Source organism: Chiloscyllium punctatum, chromosome 23 (genome assembly GCF_047496795.1).
Source record: "Chiloscyllium punctatum isolate Juve2018m chromosome 23, sChiPun1.3, whole genome shotgun sequence".
Classification (NCBI taxonomy): domain Eukaryota; kingdom Metazoa; phylum Chordata; class Chondrichthyes; order Orectolobiformes; family Hemiscylliidae; genus Chiloscyllium; species Chiloscyllium punctatum.
The window spans coordinates 57,815,924-57,843,014 of NC_092761.1; the positions used below are offsets into that span (position 1 = coordinate 57,815,924).

Below are 27,091 nucleotides of genomic sequence, written 5' to 3' on the forward strand. Positions count from 1 at the left end.
TCAGCCATCCTGCTAAGATAATGGCCAAACCACTGCAGTGCTTTGCCCATGTGTGGACTTGCAGAATTCCATCATCAAACCCTCGGAACACGGAAAGGAGAGGAGACAGACAGGCCAATACCTTGAGTGACCCTTAACCTGCTGAACAAAGAGCTACTGCACTCTGGCTTCATGCTAAATCCTGCGTCTTAGCCCTTACCTCGCAAAACAACAATGGCCTCAGTCACCCTAATATATCAGGTGATTATTTTCACTAAGGCCTGTGCAAACTGCTTTCAGCTGAATACAAAGGTGTTACCTTGAGGGGAAGCCAGTTTGCATCTAAAACTCAGGAATTAGTCAGATTACCTTAAGTGGTCAGAAGAATATGGACCACATAGTGGAATGTAGCCCACTTACCACAAAAAAATTCAAAAAATGTAAAGACACTTTCTTTAAAAAATTGGTTCAGATAGTGGGGCAGGTGAATGAACATTACAGAATCACTCAGCATGGAAACAGGCCCTTTGGCCCAACAAGTCCACACCGACCCTCCGAAGAGCAACCAACCCAGACCTATTCCCCAACCCTATATTTACCCCTGATTAATAGCCCTAACTGACACACCCCTGAACACTACAGGCAATTTAGCCTAGCCAAATCACCTAACCTGCACAGCTTTGTAATTGTGGGAAGAAACCGGACCACCTGGAGGAAACCCATGCGGACATGGGGAGAATGTGTAAGCTCCACAGAGTTGCCTGAGGTTGGAATCGAACCTGGGTCCCTGACGCTGAGGGGCAGCAGTGCCAAAATCTGAGCCACTGTGCTGCCCAAAAGTTTTGGTCACCGCATTACAGGAAGGATGTGGAAGCTTTGGAAAGGGTGCAGAGGAGATTTACTGGGATGTTGCCTGGTATGGAGGGAAGGTCTTAGGAGGAAAGGCTGAGGGACTTTAGGCTGTTTTCGTTAGAGAGAAGAGTGGAGAGGTGACTTAGTAGAGACATAAGATAATCAGAGGATTCGATAGGGTGGACAGTGAGAGCCTTTTTATTTTGGATGGAGATGGCTAGCACGAGGGTACATAGCTTTAAATTGAGGGGTAACAGATATAGGACAAATGTCAGAGGTAGTTTCTTTACTCAGAGTAGTAGGGATGTGGAACGCCCTGCCTGCAACAGTAGTAGACTCGCCAACTTTAAGGGCACCAATAATAATCATTTGATATCCATATGGATGAAAATAGAATAGTATAGGATAGATACACTTCAGATTGGTTCCACATTTCGGCACAACATTGAGAGCTGATGGGCCTGTACTGCACTGAAATGTTCGATGTTAAAAATCTTACAACATTAAGAGATTTAAGGGCTGTTGACCGAAAACTTAATCAACAAGAAACAAAGCCAAAAGTGCATCTGAAGAGGAGGAGGAAAGCAAAGAGACATAGGAAATTCCAAAAATGACACAGAAACACAGAGGAAGCAGATTTCCACTACTGTCTCATTTCCAGGTGATGGAGGTGAAAAGGTCAATGTTCCTGGGTTCAACAATAACTAGTTGAACCATAGGGACTGTCTCTATGCAAACTGTGTGTGTTAACCCAGGTCCTAGAGGCTAAAGGACAATGAGTGTTTCACGAACAGCACTATAAACTCCATCAAATGGGAATTAGTGAGCTTACCTGCTTAGACTTGGGAGGCAACTTCAGAGGGATGTTTAATAACTTGGTGGCAGCTTGGTGGATGTAATAAGGATTAAGGATCCGGATATTCGAAGGATTTGCTTCCCAAATCAAGGGCGGAGACTTCCAGAATCCTTTCCGAAACTGGAACAAAAAGAAATAATGGAAGGGTTGGAGGGAGCAATAATCGTTTTCAAGTAGGATTTGAGGAGGAGTTAACGAAGTGGAAGTCAGTGAGATATTGCAAGGTGCTTTTGAGTAGAGCTACAAGTGAAAAAAATGTCCAAACCCCCAATCAGCATGGACAATCAGAGCTGTGTACTGAAACACAGCACCAAGATGTGGCCAGTCAGCCCTTCTAACCCATTCTACCATTAAGTTGGATCACGCCTAATCTATAACTTAACTCCATTTGCCTGCCTTGGATCCAAATTGCAGGCAGTCAGAGTTATCGGGCAAGAACAAGCTGCTAACCCAACCCTTATGTCTGTGCTCCGTTTTGATAGCAAATTTTTTTAATATTAGCTAGCTTTTTGACTTCTTCAATAACCACCTACAGTGGCGCTCTCCACTTATATTATTCTTCCAAAAAAGGAAGAATTAATGCTCATCCCTCACCCATTCTTCTCTCTCTTCCACGGTTTTGTGGAGGTTGGTTAACCAGCAGAAGATAGGATAAACCTTAAACACACAAAGTTGGTGTGGAACTGAAACACAGTTTCCCCAAGTGTGGAATATGGGTCTGAAAGGTTTAATACAATTAACCTATTATAGTGCCATCAGCATCAGCCAGTAAGATGGTGGCATTTGGACCTGTGGGCAAAACAAGTTGGGATCTTGAACGAGCGAGATCTAACATCTAGCTCTTTGCAAAGTCTCTGGTATAATGTCTGTCATTTACAGTCGAACCTCAATTATCTGAACATCAATTATCCGAACTTCAGATTATCCAAACAAGATCACAAGGGCCCATAAAAATGGCATTAGACAACTCAGCATTCAGTTTTCAATTAAACGGCATTATGGTGCGCATTGCCGGATAACCGAGAAATGTTCGATAACCAGCACTCAAATTACCGCTTGTTTTGGTTATCTTGCAATTCTGGTCTCCTTCCTATTGGAAAGATGTTGTGAAACTTGAAAGGCTTCAGAAAAGATTTACAACGATGTTGCCAGGGTTGGAGGATTTGAGCTATAGGGAGAGGCTGAACAGGCTCGGGCTGTTTTCCCTGGAGCGTCGGAGGCTGAGGGGCGACCTTATAGAGGTTTACAAAATCATGAGGGGCGTGGATAGGATAAATAGGCAAAGTCTTTTCCCTGGTGTGGGGGAGTCCAGAAGTAGAGGGCATAGGTTTAGGGTGAGAGGGGAAAGATATAAAAGGGACCTAAGAGGCAACTTTTTCACTCAGTGTATGGAATGAGCTGCCAGAGGAAGTGGTGGAGGCTGGAACAATTGCAACATTTAAAAGGCATCTGGATGGGTATATGAATAGGAAGGGTTTGGAGGGATATGGGTGCTAGCAGGTGGGACTAGATTGGGTTGGGATATCTGGTCGGCATGGACAAGATGGACCAAAGGGTCTGTTTCCATGCTGTACATCTCTATGACTCTATGACTGTAATTATCCAAACAAAATACTCCACGTCCATCTCGATCAGATAATCGAGGTTCTACTGTAGTGTGCTGTTGCTAACATTACCTTATTAGCTACAAGGGACTCCTTTATATGGACCAGGAAGTGTGTTACATTGACCACATTAAATCAAACAGGTCTGAGTGTTCTTAACAAAGGAAGATGGTAGCACCTTGAGCATGGGCCAGCAGCTCAAAATGCAGTGGGCTGATATAATTGTGCACCATCTAGTCCTCCAACTGTCCTCAAGCTAAACTGGAACAATGACAGGAGAACAGGGGGAACAATGGCCCCTGTTAATTTTGTTGTTCATGCTCTGAACAAGCCTCAGGTGACTCTCCTGCAATGGAGTGCAAAGAAGTCTAGGAATCTGACAGTTGTGTGAGGATGCAAAGTAAATGGCAAATGGCTAACAGTGAAATTTTACAGAACTTCAATTCTTTTTTTCATTTGTGGGATATGGGCGTAACTGCCAAGACACCCCTAAAAGCACTGAACTGCTGCAGTCCCACAATGCACCGTGCTGTAAGAAGGGAATTCAAGGATTTAAGGAACAGCTTGTAAAAGAAAACCTGTAGGTGGCAGTGTTGTCATGCCTCTGCTAGTGTCTTAACCCTTACCTCGCAAAATAAACATGGCCTCAGTCACACATGATACGTGCTCCATTAATACCCAATGCCACTGATGCCCCAGTCTAAACTATCAGTGGAGTTTTCTTCTTCAGCTATTTGAGAACCATGGTTTCCAACCTTGAGTGTTAAAAGCCAAGACAGCTAAGTCAGTGGGATCATGGCAAATGTCACTGGACCAGGACTCTGTTATATGCCCTGGACACATGGGTTCAAACCCCACCATGCCAGATGGTGACAGCTGAATCCAATAAAAATCTGCATTAAAATGTTTGGTAACCATGTAATAAAAACCCGCCTGGGGTGACGCAGTGGTGAGCACTGCTGCCTCACAGAGTCAGGGACCCAGGTTTGATTCCAGACTCGGGTGACTGTCTATGTGGGGTTTACACATTCTGCCTGGGTCTGCGTGGGTTTCCTCCGGGTGCTCCAGTTTCCTCCCACAGTCCAAAGATACGCAGATTAGGTGGATCGGCCATGCTAAATTGCCCATAGTATTCAGGGATGTGTAGTTTAGGTGTGTTAGTCAGGGGTAAATGTAGAGTAATAGGGTAAAGGAATGGGTCAGGGTGGGTTAATCTTCGGAGGGTCAGTGTGGCACAAATTGCCTGTTTCCACATTATAGGAATTCTATGATTTGTGCCCTTTTTCAGAAGGGTCTTTCATCAAGAAACTATTTCCAATCTAATCAAACCATTTGAATGACAAGATATTGAGGTCAGCGGAAATCCCACATTGACAACACTACCAGTTCCAATCTGCTCTAACAATAGACCACACTCAACTCTTTTCTCATCGTACACGATCTCCCTCAGCCACTGGGCATCCACCTGCTTGAAGGGTAAAAACACAAGCAGTGTGCTCGGGTTATTTTCGATATTCGGATCCTTGGCTGCTGACTCGGGATAAAAGAATCGCAGAGTGGTCTTGCTGCCGACATCCTTCTCGTAGCCTCGCACTGGAGCATCGTTTATTCTGTGGCAATAAACAAGGGGACACTTTAGGAGTCCACATCCTCCATGGCTGAACACTAGACTGCACTCTGTTATCAGAAGCACACATACATGGTGAGGTTTCTTCCCATAGCTCATCTTTAATAAACACTTAGCACCTCCCAGAAAGTCTGTCTCCAGGCCAGTGTCCAGGGACCATCCAGTTAATGATACTCAACCATAACTTTGCAAGAGTAATGCCTCCCCTCCCACAGTCTGATGCTAAGTCTCCTCTCGTTCTGTCTCTCAATGTTATCTGAAGCCTGAGAACTTGCTTATCATGCCCCCTTGCTGTTTAATCCTGCTTTTGGGGATCTAACACCATGTCTTACATGTGTTAGGGTGTTGGCAATGCCAATGTGCCATGCTATGAATTGGTAGCTAAATCGATGCAGGATGCATATTATTCTTCATCCAAGTGAGCTTGACAGCACAAGTGTTAGCTCTGCTGGCATTCGCTCATCTACTTTGGTTTCCAACGCAGCAATTTTGCTCTCCCCTCCAACCCAAGTTAAAATTGTATCCCTTTGTTTCAATACCTCAATTCCTTCACACCTCCCAAACCCCATAACCCTTACCCTGTGCATCCCTCTGGATCTGAAACCAACATTGGTTTACATTCTTCAACTACCTCTGGGCCTCAGCACTGGAATCCCTCTCTCCCTCATCCTTTAAAAACTTGAATATTGTGGAGTGGAGGCACCTTTTGCTGAAACGTTTCACCTTGCACTCAGCAGGATTATTTACAAGAATACCAAATCAAGGGGAAACCAACATTTCTACAGCTAGAGAGGGGAGTGCTGATTGGTTAGCAAGCAGACTTTGATTGGTAGCAGTTTTGCTATGGAGAATGCATGAATTAATTGTCAATCATCAATTGTCCCTGGCACTATGAGGCAGCAGTGCTAACCCCTGAGCCATCAGCCACCCTTCCAGAAGACCTTGGAACATCTTACTTCATGAAAGATGCTATATAAATGCACGCTGTTATTGTTTGTTTTGAATCGAAGGAAAGATACCAGACTCCCTTCAGGGAAGGAACAGGAAGGAGGAATAGGACACAAAACAATTCAGGACTCATTCGCATCACAATTGGTGGTCAACAAGTACACACACAGAGTGTGGGGGGGTGGGGGCGGGGGGAATGGGGAAGACACATCCAGGAAAAACAAACAATAATCACAGCCGCTGCACATCACTTACCGAATAACAATATCATACTCGTTGATGGTTTCTCCAAGTGAGCTGTTCCTCAGGGTGTACCCGTTGCCAACAATAACACACCTCTTACAAACCAAACTGGCAAAAGACAAGAGACCTTCAAATGAACATAAGCCCAACAATGGCTGAACAAGTAAAAGCTTTGTGGAAGTTGATCAAACAAAGACAGCCATTCCGCCCATCGTGTCATCACGAATGCAAAAGAAAACTAATCCCAAAGTCCTGCTCTTTCCATTTTGACCCTCTGCTTCAGTTTACCAACTTTGTCCTTTAACAATGCAATGACTTAAATTTCAGCCATCTCCTGTGACATCAATAAAACAGACAAAACTTGAAGCATCATCTGACTCTGACTCCGTCAATGTCTATTTGCTGCACCCGGCATTTACACCAAAGTCCGAGATCTCCCGCATTTCCTACTGCTCAGATTTGGATTGTCAGCTTCTTGCCGGTCAGAGCTGAATACAGAGTCAGCTTCTGCTGAAACAGATCTTTGTTAATTGATACAGCAAACACTGGACACGACTGACTCCAAGCACAAGGGGACTGCACTTCTGTGGGGAGACTGCGGAAGGGAAGGCTGTTTTACTTGGAGCAGAAAAGACTAAGGGAGATTTTGAAGAGGTGTTAAGAGGCACAAAGCCTTTCGATAGAGAAATTAAAGAGTAATAGCTTCCAATGACTGAAGAGTTAAGGGTCAGAAGGTACATATTTAAGGTAATTTTTTAAAAAAACAAACAAGGATTTAATGATAGCTTTGAACTGTGAAGAATAAATAGAATATAGGATCAATAAAGTGGCTTCATAGAAATTTGACTAAATTACTGAAGGAGGAAAGATATCACAGAGATCCAATTGAGAGAGAATGGACACCTTGTGGCGCAGTGGTAGTGTCCCTGCCCGTAGGCCAGAAGGTGCAGGGTCAAGTCCAGCCTATCACAGAGGTGTGTCATCATGTCGGACCAGGTAATTTCTTTTTTAAAATCAAAGCGTGATTGAATGAATTGCTCTGTGAAAGAAATGGCACAGACTGATGGAGGTAATGGCTTCCTTCTGTGTTGCTCCACGAAATGTATACACAGTGAGACATAACGAACCGCTCCCCATCAACTTCCGCCCCCCACCTCCCAATGTGATGAAGTGCTTACCTGCTTATGTTTTCAGGCATATCATACTGTATTCTGGCCAATATCTTGTTAATAGATTGTTCTGGAAGGAAGGTGAAAGGTTCACAATGACACAACCATCTGCAGCAATTGGTTCACCTTTTTCCCACTGTCCCCTCTCACCTGCACTAAATTACACTGATTTCACTTTTAAACTATTTTGAAAACAGAACATTAAAGCAGACGTCACAAATCTGTCCAATCCCTGCAGCTCAGTTTGCAAGGTTTATGGGAAGCCAGTGCACAGGCCTTTTGGCCCATCAGTGATGGCCCCATATCAGTACTCTCTTTTGAACCCACATCTTGAACTATTCCCCTACATAAACGCCAATAGTTACCCTCAAGGTTTTGAGGCTAGGTGTTTAACAGACTTGGCTGTAACAGACAAGAGAAAACTTACAAAACGAAAGGAGACAACCCTCAGGAGGGACATGCACAGCTAACATCGCCAGGCTGAGGGGCTGACAGGGTGAGGGTTGGTGGTTCGGAGGGCTTTGGGCTGTGAGTGTGTGAGGGGACAAGGGAGAAGCTCTGGCAGAATCACAGCCCCTCCCTGGAAATGGCCTTCCAGGGGGGGGGGGGGGGGGGGGGAGGGAAATGGGGGGGTGGTCCCTCCAACCTCTGCTCCTTCACTGCACTTGACCACTGCCAGCTTGCTGTCCTCTCAGTCTGCCGCTGATCCTCTCCGTCCCTCCAACTTACCCGTTTCAACCGCCAGCGAACCTTCCCACCTGGCCCTGACCTTCCACCCCTCCCGACCCCGGCTGCTGCTATTACAACTGTATCCCTCCCACCCACTCCCTCCCCCAGTCTCACCGATTGCTCCAAGCCCCAGGCTATCTGGCTAGATCCCGACCCACTGATCAGTGCCTCAGTCCTGCAGCAGGCCCTCCAAAGGTCTCACAATGTGGCAAGCCCCTGTCTCTTACACACGGTGTCATCTTTCAGACTGGCTGAAGATTTCCATCCCTTCATTGTGACATTGGTGACCCTGTTAGGAAATGGTGTCCTGAATGCTCTGACACAAAGACCCTCATGTGGAGGGAGGGAGTTGTAACAGCCAAGTGCGGAGATTTCTTTAACTCAGCGAGCTTGTCATCAGCAAAATGAAAGCTGGTCTCGGTAACAGTGCCATGAAACGACCATGAACTGTCATCAAATAAAACCCCTCTGCTTCACTAAAGTCCTTCAGGAAAGGAAAGCCGCCATCCCCACAGATCTGGCCTACATGTAACTCCAGACCCACAGCAATGTGGTTGGCTCCTGACTGTTGCCTGAAATGGCCTCAGCATAGCCACTCAGTCTAAGGGCAATTAAAAATACTCAGTAGTACCCACATCCTGTCACAAAACGAAGGTCCATACAAACCTCTGACGTCATGCAAGCTGATAGTAGGAGGTGACCCCTCTTCAGCAGGACCCAGGGTGACATTTCACTGATAGCAAGCTCAGTCAGGGAGCTGGTAGCTCAGCAGTGCCACCATCAGATGTGGCCATTGCTGCAATTGCAGTTATAGCGAGATGGCACATGGAGTGGACCCATAATGAGCCATGGAGTTGCGATAAAGGAGGGGGCTAGATTCCCACCATACAGGGCCCACAAAGAGACCCTCAGGTTTCACCTGGCAGGTGGACAGTGGACCCACCCAGCTCCACCCCCCCACCCCCCCCCCCCCCACCCCAGTTCAGACAAAATGCCCACTCGGAGGTGGCCATAACTTGGGATTTGAAGTGATTTAATTGACCTCCCTCAGAGGACATGGCCTACAATCCAGCATTCCTACCACCAGCAAGATGGTACACAATGGAAAGACATTAGGGAAGACATCAGGAACTGCCTACCCTCCTCACTTCCTGCGCCATTTCACCAGCCTTCCCACATCTCAGAGGAAATGACCTGGGAGTTGCAGTGGGAGAGCCCAACCCTGAGATTTACAAAAACAGCTGCACTGTGTGAAGAGCTGATGGAAGTGAATTCAATAACAGCTTCTGAGGGGAAAGAAAGACTTTCTCAAGGCTGTGAGCACACAACTGGGTAATGCGACTAAACTGGAAAGCTCTTCCAACGAGCCAAGTGAGGCATGATGGGCCAAACAGCCTCCTGTGTTGCTGTAACATTTCACATTAACAGAGAGGGTCACTGATAAACTGAATTCACTGTTTGACTGATCATTATTGAACAATTGGCCATAACTTATCAGATAAAATGTCGCAAAATGGTTTCAAAAATCCCCACACACACTGGGGAGAGACAATGAGACATTTTGCTGAGAACAGTTTCTTTGTAGTTGGACAGAATCCAAACCATGAGTATGGTGGCCATGACTAGTAACCACAGCGCACCTGGTGCAGCAGGACAGTTTGATTAAGTGTTACTTTATCAACAGGCCAATAACTCACAAAGATACTGATAAATATTGTTCACTCCAGCATAACTCAGAAAAGAGCTCAGTCAAAGTCATGGTCTGAGGTATTAACAAATCTCAAGCAACTGCCAAACCCTGAGCTTAAGGCTGCCCAATGATACTACGACATAATTTCACCCTCCCCCTAAAATTAATTGGACACCACACAGGAGGGATAGGGATTCCCCTCAACATCTTGTCGCCTCATTATCTCAAACAGTTGCTGATTAAATAAAAGAAAGTTTAAAAAAAAAGACAAAAAAAATAAAAGTAAGCATGCAATGAATGGTAATCATAAAGCAGTGAAGGCTAAGTTGCTTCAGTTAGGCCCACCAGCCTAGCCCTAACTCTGAAGATCAGTCACCAGGAAGGACCTTTAATGAGCCTGGAAGCAGGTCGTCACTTTGCATATGTGAATAGAATGAGCACTGCCTGTCAGCTGATTCCCACAGCCAGCAACAGTGTGGATATTAAGCCCTTGAACATTTACTAACTGCTTCCAAGCCACAGTCAAGCATTCCTGCAGCTGTAGATAGGGAAGGAATTGGCTAAGGAAAGGTGGGGGAGGCCTTCACTATGTTCTCATTGTACACAATCATAGGGTTTGGTGAGATCTGGAAAGACAGAAGCTGACCCTCACTGCCTCATGAGGTAATGGCAATTCTGCAAAAGTGAAAGGGACAATGGGACTCCACCCTCCTCTCCAAACTACCATCACCCTTACCTTCATCTACCTGTTACATTTCCATCTACCAGCCCCAACCCCCCTCATTTATTTCTCAGGCCCCTTGCTTGCACCTCCCCACCCACCCCCCATTCCTGATGAAGAACTTATGCCCGAAACGTCCTGCTCCTCGGATGCTGCCTGACCAGCTGTGCTTTTCCAGCAACACACTTTTCGACTCTAACTCCAGCATCTGCAGTCCTTACTTGAAATATCAGTAGTTTGAAAAAAGCCTTCCAGCTCCTGGTCTCAACATTCAAAGGGATTTCTATCAATCACTCCTTCTCCCTCTCTCTCCCCCCATTTATTTTGAAAATGAGGAAAACAAACAAAATAGAACAATCAAAAGGTGTCTCACCACTCCCTTTAACTCCATAAGGGAGTTCATTGACCGCAGGGTTTTTCTGAATCCACCATATATCATTTAAACTCAAGAATAACTGAGTGTTTCTGGTAAAACTGAAAGAGAAATGGAAGCAGCAAATTAAAATCGGGCACATCAGCAATTAGAATATTTAGAAAGTGAAGCTCAGTAGCAGGCAGAGGCATTAAGTTGATGACTTACTTTGCTATTACCCGCTTTGTGCATGCACTTGAATACCCAGTCTGGCAACTTGGTTTCGCTTCCACACTGTAACTAATCAGAGACACATTTCAAACACAGAAAGAAAATCTGTTTAAGAAGGGTGGTAAAAACAAGCCAGGGAACTATAGACCAGTGAGCGGTGGGCAACTTGTTGGAGGGAATCCTGAAGGACAAGATGTACACTTATTTGGAAAGGCAAGGACTGGTCAACATGGCTTTGCGCGTGGGAAATCATGTCTCACAAACTTGATTGAGTTTTTTTGATGAAGTAACAAAGAAGATTGATGAAGACAGAGCAGTAGATGTAATCTATATGGACTTCAGTAAGGCGTTCAACAAGATTCCTCATGGGAGACTGATTAGCAAGGTTAGATCTCATGGAATACAGGGAGAACTAGCCATTTGGATACAGAACTGGCTCAAAGGTAGAAGACAGAGGGTGGTGGTGGAGGGTTGTTTTTCAGACTGAAGGCCTGTGACCAGTGAAGTGCCACAAGGATCGGTGCTGGGCCTCTACTTTTTGTCATTGACGTAAATGATTTGGATGCGAGCAGAAGAGGTACAGTTAGTAAGTTTGCAGATGACAGCAAAATTGGAGGTGTAGTGGACAGCAAAGAGGGTTACCTCAGATTACAACAGGATCTGGACCAGATGGGCCAATGGGCTAAGAAGTGGCAGATGGAGTTAATTCAGATAAATGCGAGGTGCTGCATTTTGGGAAAGCAAATCTTAGCAGGACTTATACTCTTAATGGTAAGGGAGTGTTGCTGAACAAAGAGACCTTGGAGTGCAGGTTCATAGCTCCTTGAAAGTGTAGTCGCAGGTAGATAGAATAGTGAAGGTGGTGTTTGGTATGCTTTCTTTTATTGGTCACAGTATTGAGTACAGGAGTTGAGAGGTCATGTTGCAGCTGTACAGGAAATTGGTTAGGCCACTGTTGGAATATTGCGTGCAATTCTGCTCTCCTTCCTATTGGAAAGATGTTGTGAAACTTGAGAAGGTTCAGAAAAGACTTACAAGGATGTTGCCAGGGTTGGAGGATCTGAGCTACAGGGAGAGGCTAAACAGGCTGGGGCTGTTTTCCCTGGAGTGTCGGAGGCTGAGGGGTGACCTTATAGAAGTTTTCAAAATTAAGAGGGGCATGGATAGGATAAATAGACAAAGTCTTTTCCCTGGGGTCGGGGAGTCCAGAACTAGAGGGCATAGGATTAGGGTGAGAGGGGAAAGATATAAAAGAGACCTAAGGGGCAACGTTTTCACACAGAGGTTGGTATATGTATGGAATGAGCTGCCAGAGGATGTGGTGGAGGCTGGTACAATTGACACATTCAAGAGGCATTTGGTTGGGTATATGAATAGGAAGGATTTGGAGGGATATGGGCCGGGTGCTGGCAGGTGGGACTAGATTGGGTTGGGATATCTGGTTGGCATGGACGGGTTGGACTGAAGGGTCTGTTTCCATGCTGTACATCTCTATGACTCCATGCCTCGAAAAGCAGGCAGCCAGAAGTGATGACAACAAGTTGGCATGGCCTGGTCAACCTCTGAACTTTCAACTCTGGCCGTCAATGCAGCCCACTCTAATAGAATAACGCACTCTCATAAATTCCTATGTTATAACAACACCAAAGTATTCTGTTTTAAATCCAGAATGTGCGTTTTTTTTAAACAAAGAACGGTTACAGGTCAAGAAAAACTGCAGTTGCAAATTGAGTGATGAGGCAAACTCCAGTCTTAAATGTGTGGAATGTTGTACCTATAAAGAGCCAGGGAAAGTTCACACAAGGAGACACTTAACAAGAGGAGATAACAAAGGAGATGATCATCTCCCTCAGCAGAAACCACTTCTTGCAGATATATCTGTTTTACCCTCCAGGGATATACAGAAAGAAATGAGTTACAAACTAGCTGAAACATTGGTCTATGTATTTTATTGCCACGCTAGTATGTGGACAAGACTGTTGTGAGTACCACAGCTTTGAGAAACTACTTTTAACACCCCTGCACTGCAGACAAAACAAAAGTGAAAGGCTCTCTCCCACATAGCCTGTTCAAATTAAAAATTCAATCAACTTACAGAACCAAGACTATCAAGTGGGACTCCGCTAAGGACATGCAGGCCCTGGGCCTCCTCCACCGCCAAACTCTAACCATCTGACGCCTGGATGAAGAACGCTTCATCTTCTGCCTTGGGACCCTCCAACCACATGGGATCAGTGTTGATTTCACCAGTTTCCTCATTTCCCCTCCCCCCCCCCCCACCTTATCCCAGATCCAACCTTCTAACTCGACACCACCCTCTTGAACTGTGCTACCTGTCCATAGTCATTCCTACCTATCGGCTCCACCCTCCTCTCCAACTTATCACCATCGCCCTTACCTTCATCTACGTTCCCCCGGCCCCCTTGCCCCCACCCACCCCCTTTCCTGATGAAGGGCTTATGCCCGAAACGTCCACTCTCCTGCTCCTCAGATGCTGCCTGACCTGCTGTGCTTTTCCAGCACTACACTTTTCGACTCGGACCTTCAGCATCTGCAGTCCTCACTTTCTCCTCCTTGCCGATGTCAACACTCTGATTTATCCAATAATGACCATGTCACCTTTGTATCTGCTATTCACAAATAATTCAGAGACTGACCCTTTTTCTTTCAGTTTGACCTGTGTGGATTCCACTCTGGTTTCTCTGTGTGTTGTGTTAACATTTCATTTTGTGTGTTTTTTTATAAACTTGTTGACAGAATGTGGGCATTACTGGTTAAGCCAGCGTTTACGGCCAACCTCCAATTGCTAGAGGGTTGTTAAGAGTCAACCACTTTATTGTATGTCCAGTGTCACATGTAGGTCAGTGAGTCAGATTTCTTTTGTAACAACAACTGACATTAGTTTCATGATCATCATTTGTTTGTAATTACAATTTTTTTGTATTGAGTTGAAATGTCACCATCTGTTATGGTGGGATTGAAACCCATGACCCCAAAGCATTAGCCTGGGTTCTGAATCCCTAGTGGAGTGACTTTACCACTACGCCACCACCTACCCTGATTACTCTTAACAACTGTTTAGTAAACTCTTTTTGTTAATTCAAGAAAGCCCAGTCAACTTAAAATAGAGGTTCACTTGAGTCTGCAAGGAGAGTATCTACAAAGGAAAGAGATTCTTTCTTAATTAACATTCCAAAAGGGATATACAGGAATAATGAAGGAAAGCTAGGTCATCCCACCTCACATGGAGTTAAATGGAACTTGCCACCCAAGTTGATAGGGTTGTTAAGAAGGCATATGGCGTGTTGACTTTCATTAGCAGGGGGATTGAGTTTAAGAGCTGCAAGGTTATGCTGCAGCTCTACAAAGCCCTGGCAAGACCACACTTGGAATATTGTGTCCAGTTCAGGTTGACTCATTGTAGGAAGGATGTGGAAACATTAGAGAGGGTGCAGAGGAGATTTACCAGGATGCTGCCTGCACTGGAGGACATGTCTTATGAAGAAAAGTTGAGAGAGCTAGGGATTTTTTCATTGAAGCAAAGAAGGAAGAGAGGTGGCTTGATGAAAGTGTGCAGATGATGAGGGGCATAGATAAAGTGAATAGTCAGAGACTTTTTCCCCAGGGCAGAAATGGCTGTCACGAGGAGGGCATAATGTTAAGGTGATTGGAGAAACGTTCATGGGAGACAGAGTGATAGGGTCAGAGATGTACAGCATGGAAACAGACCTTTCAGTCCAACCCGTCCATGCCGACCAGATATCCTAACCCAATCTAGTCCCACCTGCCAGCACCGGGCCCAGATCCCTCCAAACCTTTCCTATTCATATACCCATCCAAATGCCTCTTAAATGTTGTGATTGTACCACCTCCACCACTTCCTCTGGCAGCTCATTCCATACACGTACACCCTCTGTGTGAAAAAGTTGCTCCTTATGTCTCGTTTATATCTTGCCCCTCTCACCCTAAACCTATGGCCTCTAGTTCTGGACTCCCCGACCCCAGGGAAAAGACTTTGTCTATTTATCCTATCCATGCCCCTCAATTTTGTAAACCTCTATAAGGTCACCCCTCAGCCACCGACGCTCCAGGGAAAACAGCCCCAGTTTGTTCAGCCTCTCCCCATAGTTCAAATCCTTCAGCCCTGGCAACATCTTTGTAAATCTTTTCTGAACCCTTTCAAATTTCACAACATATTCCGATAGGAAGGAGACCAGAATTGTATGCAATATTCCAACAGTGGCCTGGAATATTCCCCCCCACATCCCGTACAGCCGCAACATGACCTCCCAACTCCTGACGTCAGAGGTAGGTTCTTTACTCAAAAGCGTGGCGGGTACATGGAATGCACTGCAAGCAGTGGTAATAGAGTCAGATACATTTGAGACATTTAAGCGACTCTTGGATAAAGACGTGGATGATAGTAAAACGTAGGGTATGTAGGTTAGCTTGATCTTAGAATAGGATAAAAGGTCGGCACAAGGGCCTGTATTGTGCTGTTCTGTTCTATGTTCTACGTTAATGATCTGGGGATCTTATCTGGACCCATAACAAATTTGGGAACTTAGTCTACAGTCTTGCTATAAAACCTGTATAAAATAATTTTGTACAGTCTCAACCCAAATTCAAAATCCACTCTCTGCACCACTGATATACAACGTATACCAGATGATCTGGATCACCCAGGTACCATCAATAACACTTCCCAAGCCCATGAAATGTACCACCTAGATGGATAAGGTCAGCAAACACATGGGAACAATATCAGTTGCCAGCTTCCCTCCAAGCCACATGTCATAGAATCTGTAAAAGCAGGCCATTCAGCCCATACCACCTCCCTGAAGAGCACCACACCCTGACCCATCTCCCTATCCCTGTAACCCTGCATTTGCCATGGCTAATCTGCCTAGCCTACACATGCCTGGACATCAAGGGCAATTTAGCATGGCCAATCTACCTGACCTGCACATCTTTGGATTATGGGGGGTGGGGGGGGTGGGAAGGAGAGGAGGAGGAGGAGACACCAGAGTCCCTGGACAAAACCCACACAGACACGGGGACAATGTGCAAACTCCACACAGACAGTCGCCTGGGGCTGGAATTGAACCTGGGTTCCTGATACGGAGAAGCAGCAGTGCTAGCCATGGTGCCACACTTCAACCTGACTTGAAAATATATCGGTTGCCTGTCTCTGTGTTAGAATTCTGAAGCTGCTCCACTAAGAACACTGGAGGCATCCCTGCACTGCAAGGAATGCTGTAGTTCAGAATACAGGGATAGAACACTTTTTAAGCGCACATTACAGGAGTAAGTATCCTGTACTCCAGCAGTGAAACAACAAAGGTACTCTGAGCAGTCAGTGTCACAGCCATCTCACTTACAGTAGGTGGTGCTCTTGAGGCAGAAAAAAAACTACATGAGGCAGATTAGAGAGAGATTTACTCAGATTCTAATCAGCTCAACATCCGCCCTGGGTTTGTTTGATGAGAAAACAGTTATCCCTCAGCAGATTTTAAATATGTCAAACCAAGGGTACACAAGGTGATTATAAACCAACAGAAACAGTTCTTGCTCAGAAATGGAATAATTGGAATCACTGACCAGGGACACACCACAGGTAGAATCTCAGAAGGTGCAGAATGAGTCCCAAAGCTCAGTGTAACTTCTACTGTGTATCATTCTATGTTACAGTTAGCAAGCTGTGCCAAGAAAAAAGGCAAACCAGACGCAAAGGGCCAGTTTTCTTCAAAAAGAGGGAAATTTTGTAGCCGACAATGTTATAAGTCATACAGGAAATAGTGCAGTTCATTCAACAGATAACCAATGTCAAGTGCAGTAAAGTGGCAGATATAAGGAGGAAGAAAATATACAAAAGGATTCTACGGCATTCTTTCATATAAAAGGACCTTCAAGCAGACAAAGTAGGGACTGACATTTCAACACCTTCAACAAAAAGGCAAGGTGTGCGATTACAAAAATGGACCTCTTTCTAATGAGGATTATTTCAAGATGTTTAACTGGAAGCGAGCGAGGAAACATAAACTAAAACGAGATGAGTAAAGCATGAACGGCAGGAAAATGTTTTAGGTTGCTGTGAAACCAATGTGTTAAGACAACAAGAACTGAGCTTGCATCATGTTAGTTACAAAGGTGTGGTCATCAAAACAGCAGAAATCTTCAGGTTACAGATAACACAGTACAAACTGCATGCAGAGGGATCACAGAGTTAAATGAAGACCTTTATGCAAACAAGAAAGATATTTCAAACGTTCTTTACTGTCTTTTTTGGTCCAGTTGAGCCAGCTGCAATGGCAAAAAGGTCAGTTACCAAGGGTCAGTACTCAGCACAGACTGTTCTGTCATACACTCTCCTGGTTACGAGCATCAGGTCCTGCCCAGTCCTGGATACAGGGAGAAGTACTTTCTTAACCCTAGTCAGCTGAGCATGTGGCTATTCCAAAAAAAAATCTATCTTTAAACACAATGCAGCCCCACTGACCCAATCACTTTGGTGCCAGATCTTCACAGAATCACACTGCAAGGGAGCAAACCATTCAGCCTTTGTGTCTCAATCAGGCCTTTGAAAGAACCCCAGGCCTAGGCCCCTTTGCTGTACTGACCTGTCATGCATTTCCTTCTCAGATTTGTACCCAATTCCTTTTCAGAGTTTCACTTTTGAATCTGCTTTCACAACCCTTTTTCCATTCTGAAGCATAACAACTCACTGCTTCTAAGCAATGCCCTCATCCTCCCCACTGGTCTTACCTGTGAAATCTGTGTCTAATCTTCCCATTAATTCTGCCTGACTGTGCACGGTCCATTTGTCACAGTCACCTTTGGATTGCCCCATGTAATCTTAAAGGGACCACTGCACATGAATGCTTTGTTGATTGTGTGGATGTGCACATGCACAGCTTAGAGAGACGGCTGTCTATATCCGTCCTGATACTATTTCTCCAGCCAGTGAAACCAATGTGCACCATTTACTCCACCAAAACCCCTTGAAATTTCGAACACCTTAATTAAACTCCACTGAATCTGCTTGGCTGCAAGGAAAATAATCCCAGCTAATCTCATTGATTGACAAGCTCAACCCTCAGTGACATTGGGAGAGAAATAAAGAAGCTCCAAGTCAGACACTTACCGTAAATTTGCCTTCAGAGAAAGGTCAGGATAGATGAGCATCACAAGACCCACTAACAGGAGCACGACAAACACGAAAAGGTGCAAGAGCTTGGAACAATCTAGTAAAAAAAAGACACAAGGAGAAATTAATTTCTACCATTCTGTCCATATAATTGTAATTGTGTAAATAATGTAGTGAAACAACACACTCTGCAACGTGCTGCAATCAAAACAGAGACTAGTTAACACAAGATTAAACAAAACATAGGCACAAATTACTGGAGATGTTTGAATTTGTACTGAAAACAACAAATGCTGGAGATCACAGCAGGTCAGGCAGCAGCCATGGAGAGAGAGCAAGTAAATGTTTCGAGTCTAGATGACTCTTTATCAGAGCTGACGTGAAGTGTGGAGGGACAGCATTTATGTTAGAGTTTGGGATGGGGGGCAGGCAATGGTAGGGAGAGTTGTGGTGGTGGTGTAGTGGGTCCAGGGTGCTGATGTAGGGAAGATGTTAATAGTTTATGTTATGTGATTGGAATGTGAGAATGGTGGAACAATGGTCTGTCTCCTGCCAGACTTGAGAGGACAGTAAGTGGGATGGGGGAGGGGAGGACATGATAACAAGCTAAAGGAAAGGTTCACAGTTTAAGAGTGTTGAACTCAGAATTAAGATCAAAAGGCCATAAAGTGCCTAGTCTGAAGATGAGATATTGTTCCTCTGATTTGCACTGTGATTCACTGGAACACCACAGCATGCCGTGGACAGACTTGTGGACATGCGAGCAGGACACGGTGTTAAAATGACCAGCTACAGGAAGGTCAGGGTCCTGCTGCTGGTCACCATGAATGTCCAATCCCTCCATGGACCCGCTGTGATCTCCAGCATTTGTTGGTTTCAATTAACACGAGACCAGGAATTAAAGATCAAATCCTTTTGTTCTTTTTAGACACTTTTTCATTAAAATTGCTGAGACTTGACTTTGCTGGTCAAGTCCCTTGTTTTCTCTGGTAGCAACCAGGTTATGGAGGGAGGAGGGCTGCAGCTCGATTACTTCCCCACCACCCTTGCGCCTCACCCAACTGCCGCCATTGAGACCTAAACACAAACCCTTTATGTACATGAGGAGAGACACAAACAATGTGACTGTGGAGTCTCCCCTCTACAGAATAATGAGTGAAAAGGACCACCTTAAACTCAACAAATGAAGAGACTGGTGCCTGGCCCCAGGGATTTCCACTCGCAACACAGTTAAATAAATTGTTGGGTGCTGTAGAGCAGGGAATTATTTCTCAAAGAGAATACCCCAATTCCTTTCACTCTGGGTCAGCTGTGGTTCTTGTGAAATCTGAAATGCTGTTTCAGTTCCTGTCTTCCAAAAAGAGTAACCTCATCAATAGCTCTCAAACCGTTCCCAATTTCGTAGTGCATTTAAGATTGTGGGCCCTTGGAAGTTTGCAGAATGAGAAGTGTTATACAGGATGCTTCTTGAGGTTATTTGAAAAAGAAACATTGAAAATCCTCCATTTCACTCAGACTTACAGTAGATGCTGATTTGGAGATGCCGGTGTTGGACTGGGGTGTACAAAGTTAAAAATCACACAACACCAGGTTATAGTCCAACAGGTTTAATTGGAAGCACACTAGCTTTCGGAGTGACAATCACCTGATGAAGGAGCGTCGCTCCGAAAGCTAGTGTGCTTCCAATTTAACCTGTTGGACTATAACCTGGTGCTGTGTGATTTTTAACTTGGTAGATGCTGAAGCAGCAATTCAAAACTGGACAGTGATACAGGATGTGATTAAAAACAATATGTTCCTCTTAGACTAGCATATTCTAAACATCGGCTACGTTTTCCGTGAAAGAAGGGCTTTTCAGTTTTAACTCCTTACAGGCAAAGTTTATATCACGCTGGCTCCAAGAAAGATAATATCGCATCTAGATTAACGAGTAGTTTTATCCCTTTAAAAGCCTCAACCAAGCCATTCCCTCAACACAAGAGAACACACTGGTGTCCCCATAACACCAGGAAGCTCCTGCTGAATGTAACAAGTCAGCTTCACCCGCGAGGTTAGAACAGAATTCAGGGTTTTTCCTTTTATGTTTTTAATGCCAAATCCAGTTCCATGGGAAGAAGGAGGCTGTCAGACTTTGTTGACTTGGAACTTGCTTACCTTTCAATGGAGGGATTTATCAAACATTGATCTATGCACTTTGCAGGAATTTGGAAACAAAATAGCACCTAAAGGTTAGGTAAATTGAGAATCAGCTGTTAGTTACTGTAACCTTGAAAAAGAAACCATCACCAGGCCTGGTCTGAGTTCACTTAAATGCCAAAGTTTGTTAGCATTATCATCACAAACTTCGGCTACTGTCAACATTCTGCGGTTCACCATTGACCAGAAACCAGACCAAAAGGAATTGGACTTGCCACATAAATACAGTGGGACAAGATCAAATCAGAGGCTCTGAATACTGCAGCGGTTAACTCACCTCCTGACTCCCCAAAGCCTGTCCAAGGCACAAGTCAGGAGGGTGATGGAATACTCCCCACTTGCCTGGATGGGTGCAGTCCCACCAGCACTCAAGAAGCTTGATACCATCCAGGACAAAGTAGCCAACCTCATCCACTCCCTTCAACCCCACTCCACCACTGACACTGAGAAGCAGCACTGTACACCATTGACAAGACGCACTGCAACAACCAACCTCGGTTCCTTCGACACCTTCTAAACACACAAACACTTCCACCTAAAAGGACAAGGGTAGCCAATACGTGGGAACACCACCCCTTGAAAGCTCCCCTCCGAGCCATTCACCAGCCTGACTTGGAAATATTCCTTCAGTGTTGCCAGGTCACAATCCTGGAACTCCCTCTCTCACAGCATTGTAGATGTGCCTACCTACAAAGACCGAAGCAGACAACAGGACAGCTGACAGGAATGAAGAATGGGCACTGAATGCTGACTCAGCCAGCGATGAGCACATCACATGAATAAATATTGCAGAAAGACATTTCCGATAGCAGGATTTCCCCCTTCACCACCCAAAGAGTAAAACAGAATGTATTACTGTCAGCACTGGCAGTTAGTGGCTTTTAACTGAATCGAGACGGGGATGCAGCTCTCCCTCAGGAGGACGCCCCGTCAAAGAGAGTGGGTATTCCAATACGACTGGCGAGCACCAGCAGTAGCAGGACTGAGACTATAAGCAGGACACAGATTAATCATCCCAGAGCTCAGGACCAGGTTATTACAGGGTGGGGTTTGGTCCTTTACAGAGAGGCTGGTGGGAGGGAAAAGCTTTCGGTTGGAGGTAATCACTTAGGGGGAAAGAGGTCTGCAGAGGGAAGCACCCTCTCTCATACCTCTGTGCCTGAGCCTCAAGCAAGTGACCTGCTGACATATCCTGCCCGTGAGGCTGGGGTGGAAAATTCAGAAAATAGGAACAGGCACAGGCCATTTGATCCTTTAAGCCAGCTCCACCATTCAATATGATCAGGGCAGATCCTCAAAGAGGTGATTAACTACGGCCTAAAGGGATTCAACCTGGACAAGAGCAGGGCAAGCATGAATCTCATCCAATCTCTGTAGAATTGTGGACATGCCAGGGCATGAAGAGAGCAGTAAGAAGGCAACACTCCCCCAACCTGCCATTTCCACACTGACATACACACGTCCCCACAAACATACACACACCCACAAAACACACACACATGCACAGACACAAACACACACCCACACAAACACAGAGACATGGTAAGACTGTAAAATGCAGCCTTCCATTTTGAATCATAGATCAGAATGGCCTGTAGAAAGGCCCTTCAGAGGGTCGGTGTGGACTTGTTGGGCCGAAGGGCCTGTTTCCACACTGTATCTAATCTAATCTAATGTAATTTCGTTACAATTCAAATTGTGAATTATTAACACAACCTAGGTACTTTGGACCCAAACTTCATTTAATTATAATTCTGAGGAGAAAATCCAACTACTTTGGTTGTAAGATTCGAAAGGCAGATTATTATTTAAATAGAGAGAGACTCCAAAAAGGTGCAGTGCAGAGGAATCTGGATGTTCTTATATAAGCAACGCAAAAAGTGAACATACAAGTGCACCAAAGGACAAATAGAATTTTGGCCTTCACTGCTTGGGAATTAGAGCTTAAACATGGGGAAGTCTTGCTACAACTGTACAGAGTGTTAGTGAAGCTGCATCTACAGTTTTCAGTCCCATATTTAAAACAATACATTGGCTTTGGAGGCAGTTCAAAAGAGATTCTCTAGACAGCATCTGGAGATGAATGTATTACTTATCAATAATTGCTTAAAAGGTTATGCCTCTCTTAATGCGCATCTAGAAGAATGTGGGGTTATCTTATTGATATATAAAAGAATTTAAGATGACTTGATAAAGTAAATGTTAAGATAACATTTCCATTAGTGGGCGAATCTCCAACTAGGGGACATAGTTACAAAATAAGGGGAAGCGTGTTTAACCTTGAGATGCAAAGGAATTTCTACCCTCAGGAGGGTAGTGAGTGCCCAGAAATCTGCACCCAGAGACTTGTTGAGGATAGATTACTGAAAGTAGTTAAAGAGCACTCAGATGGATCTTTGACATAGTGAGGTATTGACGTCTATGCTGAGCTGACATGGAAGAGGAATTGAGGCCTGGGGCAGATCAGCCACAATCTTGTTGAATGGTGGGGCAGGATTGAGGGGCTGAATGGCCTACATCTGTTCCTATTTTTTTTGATAATCTAATGTAAACTACTTGGAATGTTGAAATTAGACTGGGGGCCATCATAATGGGCAGTATTTCCCACCCTAACACAGGTTTATCCCATATTGTTTTGTGGAACCTGGAACATGCAGATCCTGCATGGAGATGTCCCCTCCCCTAATCCTGGTTTTACGGGCACAGGATTGTGTCATAAATCAGAGGGGAACCCTAATTTGGAGCAGGGAACCTTTCAGTAGTCAAGTACAAATGTTATTGACAGTTTCACTTACATTAATATAATAATATCTGGTAAATCAAATTAAGTGGCAAAGTCTCATGATGCATTACAGTAACTATCCAATGGATAATGTGCTTCTCTGCGGTTATCTTCGAATCAAATTGTCAGAAATGTCTCTGGAGCAAGTGAGACTTGAACCCAGGCCTCCTGGCTCAGAGTTGGAGAAATTACCATTGTGCCACAAGGGCCCTAAAGTGGCCTTTTACATTAAACTGTAATTGGGTATTCAGATTTGGCTGTGATGGAATCATTTAATTGATTGATAGCTCAGACATCTACTTTTTGCTTTTATCTGCAAATAGATTACTGCCATCAGTGGATTTAACACATTGCGCATCTTTGTAAACATAGCCATAAGAGCTCAAAGGTATGAATGGTGGTTTGATTCCAAGCCCATTAATGAATTTAGTTCAACAATCATTGTTAACACAAGACGACAACTGTTTTATTATCTTAACAGTTTTATGATTAATATTGTGGGCTGCCTCTTACATATTCTTGTTGTGTTAAGTATTTTTTGGAGGGACCTCTATTACTAGGCCGAACAAGTTTTACAGCTGCATCTTATCAGACTCACCACTAACTATTTAACCCACCCTCATGGCAACCGTCATGTCTAATTCTGGCTGTTCACAGAACAATTCACCACTCAGTGGATATCCCGGAATTCATGGGAGTTGGGGGCCCTGATACCTGTCTCAGACACAGCAGAAAGAGAGAAATTGGCACCCTGTATTTTTTGGGGAGGGACCTGGAGATCCTGGTGGATGGAGTGGAACAGAGATGGGACATTCCTCAACCCCTCCAAGACCAGCAGTAGAGGTCACTACCCCAGCCCAGGGAAGTCTGGTTTGAGGGTTGCCAACCAGAATAGAGCAGACTCGTGTATCTGGAGAAATGTCCTTGCCAATGACTTTCTCCACAATACCAGTATCTCCTCTCTGATACTTCACACCCACTCCCTCCCTGCTCCTGGACCTACCTTCCTTTCAGGCTCATTTCCATCACTCTGACTGATGCCTACCGCCCCCACCCTTCACTCATCATCACCCACCCCAACCTCCAATATCCACTAACGCTGCATGCCCTCAGTGCCACCTACTCAACTACACCAGCACTAACAGCTGCTCCACCAACTTTCATCTCTCTTTATGCCTGCCCCTCACATTTCAGATGGGAAACAGCCCCTAGGAGGGCAAATGGACTCTGACCATCCCGATTGGCTGATGGACTGTTTCCAGGTAACCCTGGACTAGTATCGATGACTGCCCTAAGTAACAGTACTGGCACCTCCTGGCCAGAGGTTATCGCCCCTGACCTGAATGAGGCCCACCGACAGTCATAAGTTTCCATCCTGTGTGTCTGTTACAAACAAACAGTCAGGCGAGACCGAAGCCTCACGTCTTTGGCTGAGATGGCGAGGACAGAAAGGGAAAGCAGGGCAGGACTGGGCAGCAATGATGCAGCCCGTACTCTCTGAAGCTGGGTGTGTCATCCAGAGAGCACAGTCTCCTTTCAGCAGTATTACGATGATGGGCTGCCGGTATCACCTGAGGTGCTGAATTGAATTGCAGAAGTGTCCTGTAAGTGAATTGGAAATGTGTCAAAGGGACAGACAGAGGCTGATGCATGTTGGATGCCAATGTCTAAATGTGGGGTACATGTGGCTGGTGCCAGAGGAGTGTACCCGGAGGTGTTGGTGCCCAGTGGCCAACACTGAGGTCCTTCAGCGATGAGCTGAATTCGCTCGGTAAACGCTCAGATTTCCATCTCAAGTTTTCTGAATATCGAGCTTGTTTGGTGAGCTGGGAAGATGGAAAGCTATATATTATTGGGCCATCAGTAAGTGTTTAACACATTAAAAACACTGCCAATTGGTAACCTGCCTGTGGCTAGCAAGAATCTTGCCTCGCATTTGTGATAGGCGTATAAGATGGAGCAGGAGGTTTCAAATATCAGATATTTTATCCAATTCTGCCATGCATCTCTTCAGAATCCAATTGCTCAGACCCCGATAAGATTCACATGTTTTTTTGAAAGAGGATTTGTTTATTCTGACAGTTAGATGATCATCTGGGTGGCATGGTGGCTCAGTGGTTAGCATCAGGGACCCGGGTTCGATTCCAGCCTCAAGCAACTGTCTGTGTAGAGTTTGCACGTTCTCCCAGTGTCTGCGTGGGTTTCTTCCGGGTGCTCTGGTTTCCTTCTACTGTCCAAAGATGTGCATGTTAGGCTGGATTGGCCATGCTAAAGTGCACATAGTGTCCAGGCACGTGCAGGCTAATGGAGTTGGTCATGGGAAATGCAGAGTTACAGGAATAGGATAGGGAGGTTGGTCTGAGTGAGATGCTCGTCAAAGGGTCGGTGTGGACTCGATGGGCTGAATTGCCTGCTTGCACACTGTAGGGATGCTACAATCTGTGTTATTTTCGAATTTACAAATTCTATGCACAGTATATACTGGGCATGGAAGGGGAAAGGGTGAAGGAGTTATTGGCAGGAGGGGTGGCTGCATGGGGACAGTGGGGGTGAAGGGACATGGGAGTGTTGTGGGAAAAGGGTTAAAGGGTAGGTGAGAGAGTTAAGGGACCTCCCACCCATCTACAGAGTTGGACCCCAGTCAGGCCCAAGTCCTGATTTATTTGATTAATTCATGGGATATGAGCATTATTTTCCCACCTTTAAATGCCCAGAGACCATTTAAGAGTCAATCACATTGCTGTGTGCCTGGAATCACCTGGCCAGAATAGGTAAGGACAGCAGTTACCGTCCCCAGTGGGCAGCAGATGGTGGTTTCCACCCCAACTGTCATAGTCATAATTAAACTCTTAATCATATTCATAGAGATGTACAGCATGGATACAGACCATTCAGTCCAACCCGGCCATGCCGACCAGATATCCCAACCCAATCTTGTCCCACCTGCCAGCATCCGGCCCATATCCCTCCAAACCCTTCCTATTCATATACCCATCCAAATGCCTCTTAAATGTTGCAATTGTACCAGCCTCCACCACATCCTCTGGCAGCTCATTCCATACACGTACCACCCTCTGCGTAAAAGTGTTGCCCCTAAGGTCTCTTTTATATCTTTCCACTCTCACCCTAAACCTATGCCCGCTAGTTCTGGACTCCCCGACCCCAGGGAAAAGACTGTCTATTTATCCTAGCCATGGCCCTCAATTTTGTAAACCTCTATCAGGTCACCCCTCAGCCTCCGACACTCCAGGGAAAACAGCCCCAGCCTGTTCAGCCTCTCCCCAGAGCTCAAACTCCTCCAACCCTGGCAACATCCTTGTAAATCTTTTCTGAACCCTTTCAAGTTTCACAACATCTTTCCGATAGGAAGGAGAGCAGAATTGCACGCAATATTCCAACAGTGGCCTAACTAATGTCCTGTACAGCCGCAACATGACCTCCCAACTCCTGTACTCAATACTCTGACCAATAAAGGAAAGCATACCAAACGCCTTCTTCACTATCCTATCTACCTGCGACTCCACTTTCAAGGAGCTATGAATCTGCACTCCAAGGTCTCTTTGTTCAGCAACACTCCCTAGGACCTTACCATTAAGTGTATAAGTCCTGCTAAGATTTGCTTTCCCAAAATGCAGCACCTGGCATTTATCTGAATTAAACTCCATCAGCCACTTCTCAGCCCATTGGCCCATCTGGTCCAGATCCTGTTGTAATCGGAGGTAACCCTCTTCACTGTCCACTATATCTCCAATTTTGGTGTCATCTGCAAACTTACTAGCTTACCTCTTATGCTCGCATCCAAATCATTCATGTAAATGACAAAAAGTAGAGGACCCAGCACCGATCCTTGTGGCACTCCACTGGTCACAGGCCTCCAGTCTGAAAAACAACCCTCCACCACCACCCTCTGTCTTCTACCTTTGAGCTTGTTCTAAATCTAACGTTTAAAACAAAAAATGGGAAAT

General features: G+C 45.2%; 1 protein-coding gene across 7 annotated transcripts in view; it reads right to left on the bottom strand.

Moving 5' to 3' along the window:
* Positions 1-27,091, bottom strand: part of st3gal4 (ST3 beta-galactoside alpha-2,3-sialyltransferase 4) — a 132,416-nt gene that overhangs the window by 12,825 nt on the left and 92,500 nt on the right. For 5 of the 7 annotated variants that reach the window (XM_072593031.1, XM_072593032.1, XM_072593033.1 and 2 more), the window contains 7 exons: positions 18,146-18,245; positions 10,999-11,070; positions 10,792-10,892; positions 7,288-7,348; positions 6,122-6,217; positions 4,712-4,901; positions 1,664-1,807 (listed from right to left, as the gene is read on the bottom strand). In XM_072593031.1, coding sequence (XP_072449132.1) covers positions 1,664-1,807; positions 4,712-4,901; positions 6,122-6,217; positions 7,288-7,348; positions 10,792-10,892; positions 10,999-11,070; positions 18,146-18,245 — 764 coding nt within the window. Of the gene's footprint in view, positions 1-1,663; positions 1,808-4,711; positions 4,902-6,121; positions 6,218-7,287; positions 7,349-10,791; positions 10,893-10,998; positions 11,071-17,621; positions 17,965-18,145; positions 18,246-27,091 lie in introns of those variants that run through there. The other 2 variants (XM_072593036.1, XM_072593037.1) reach the window with 2 other exon arrangements.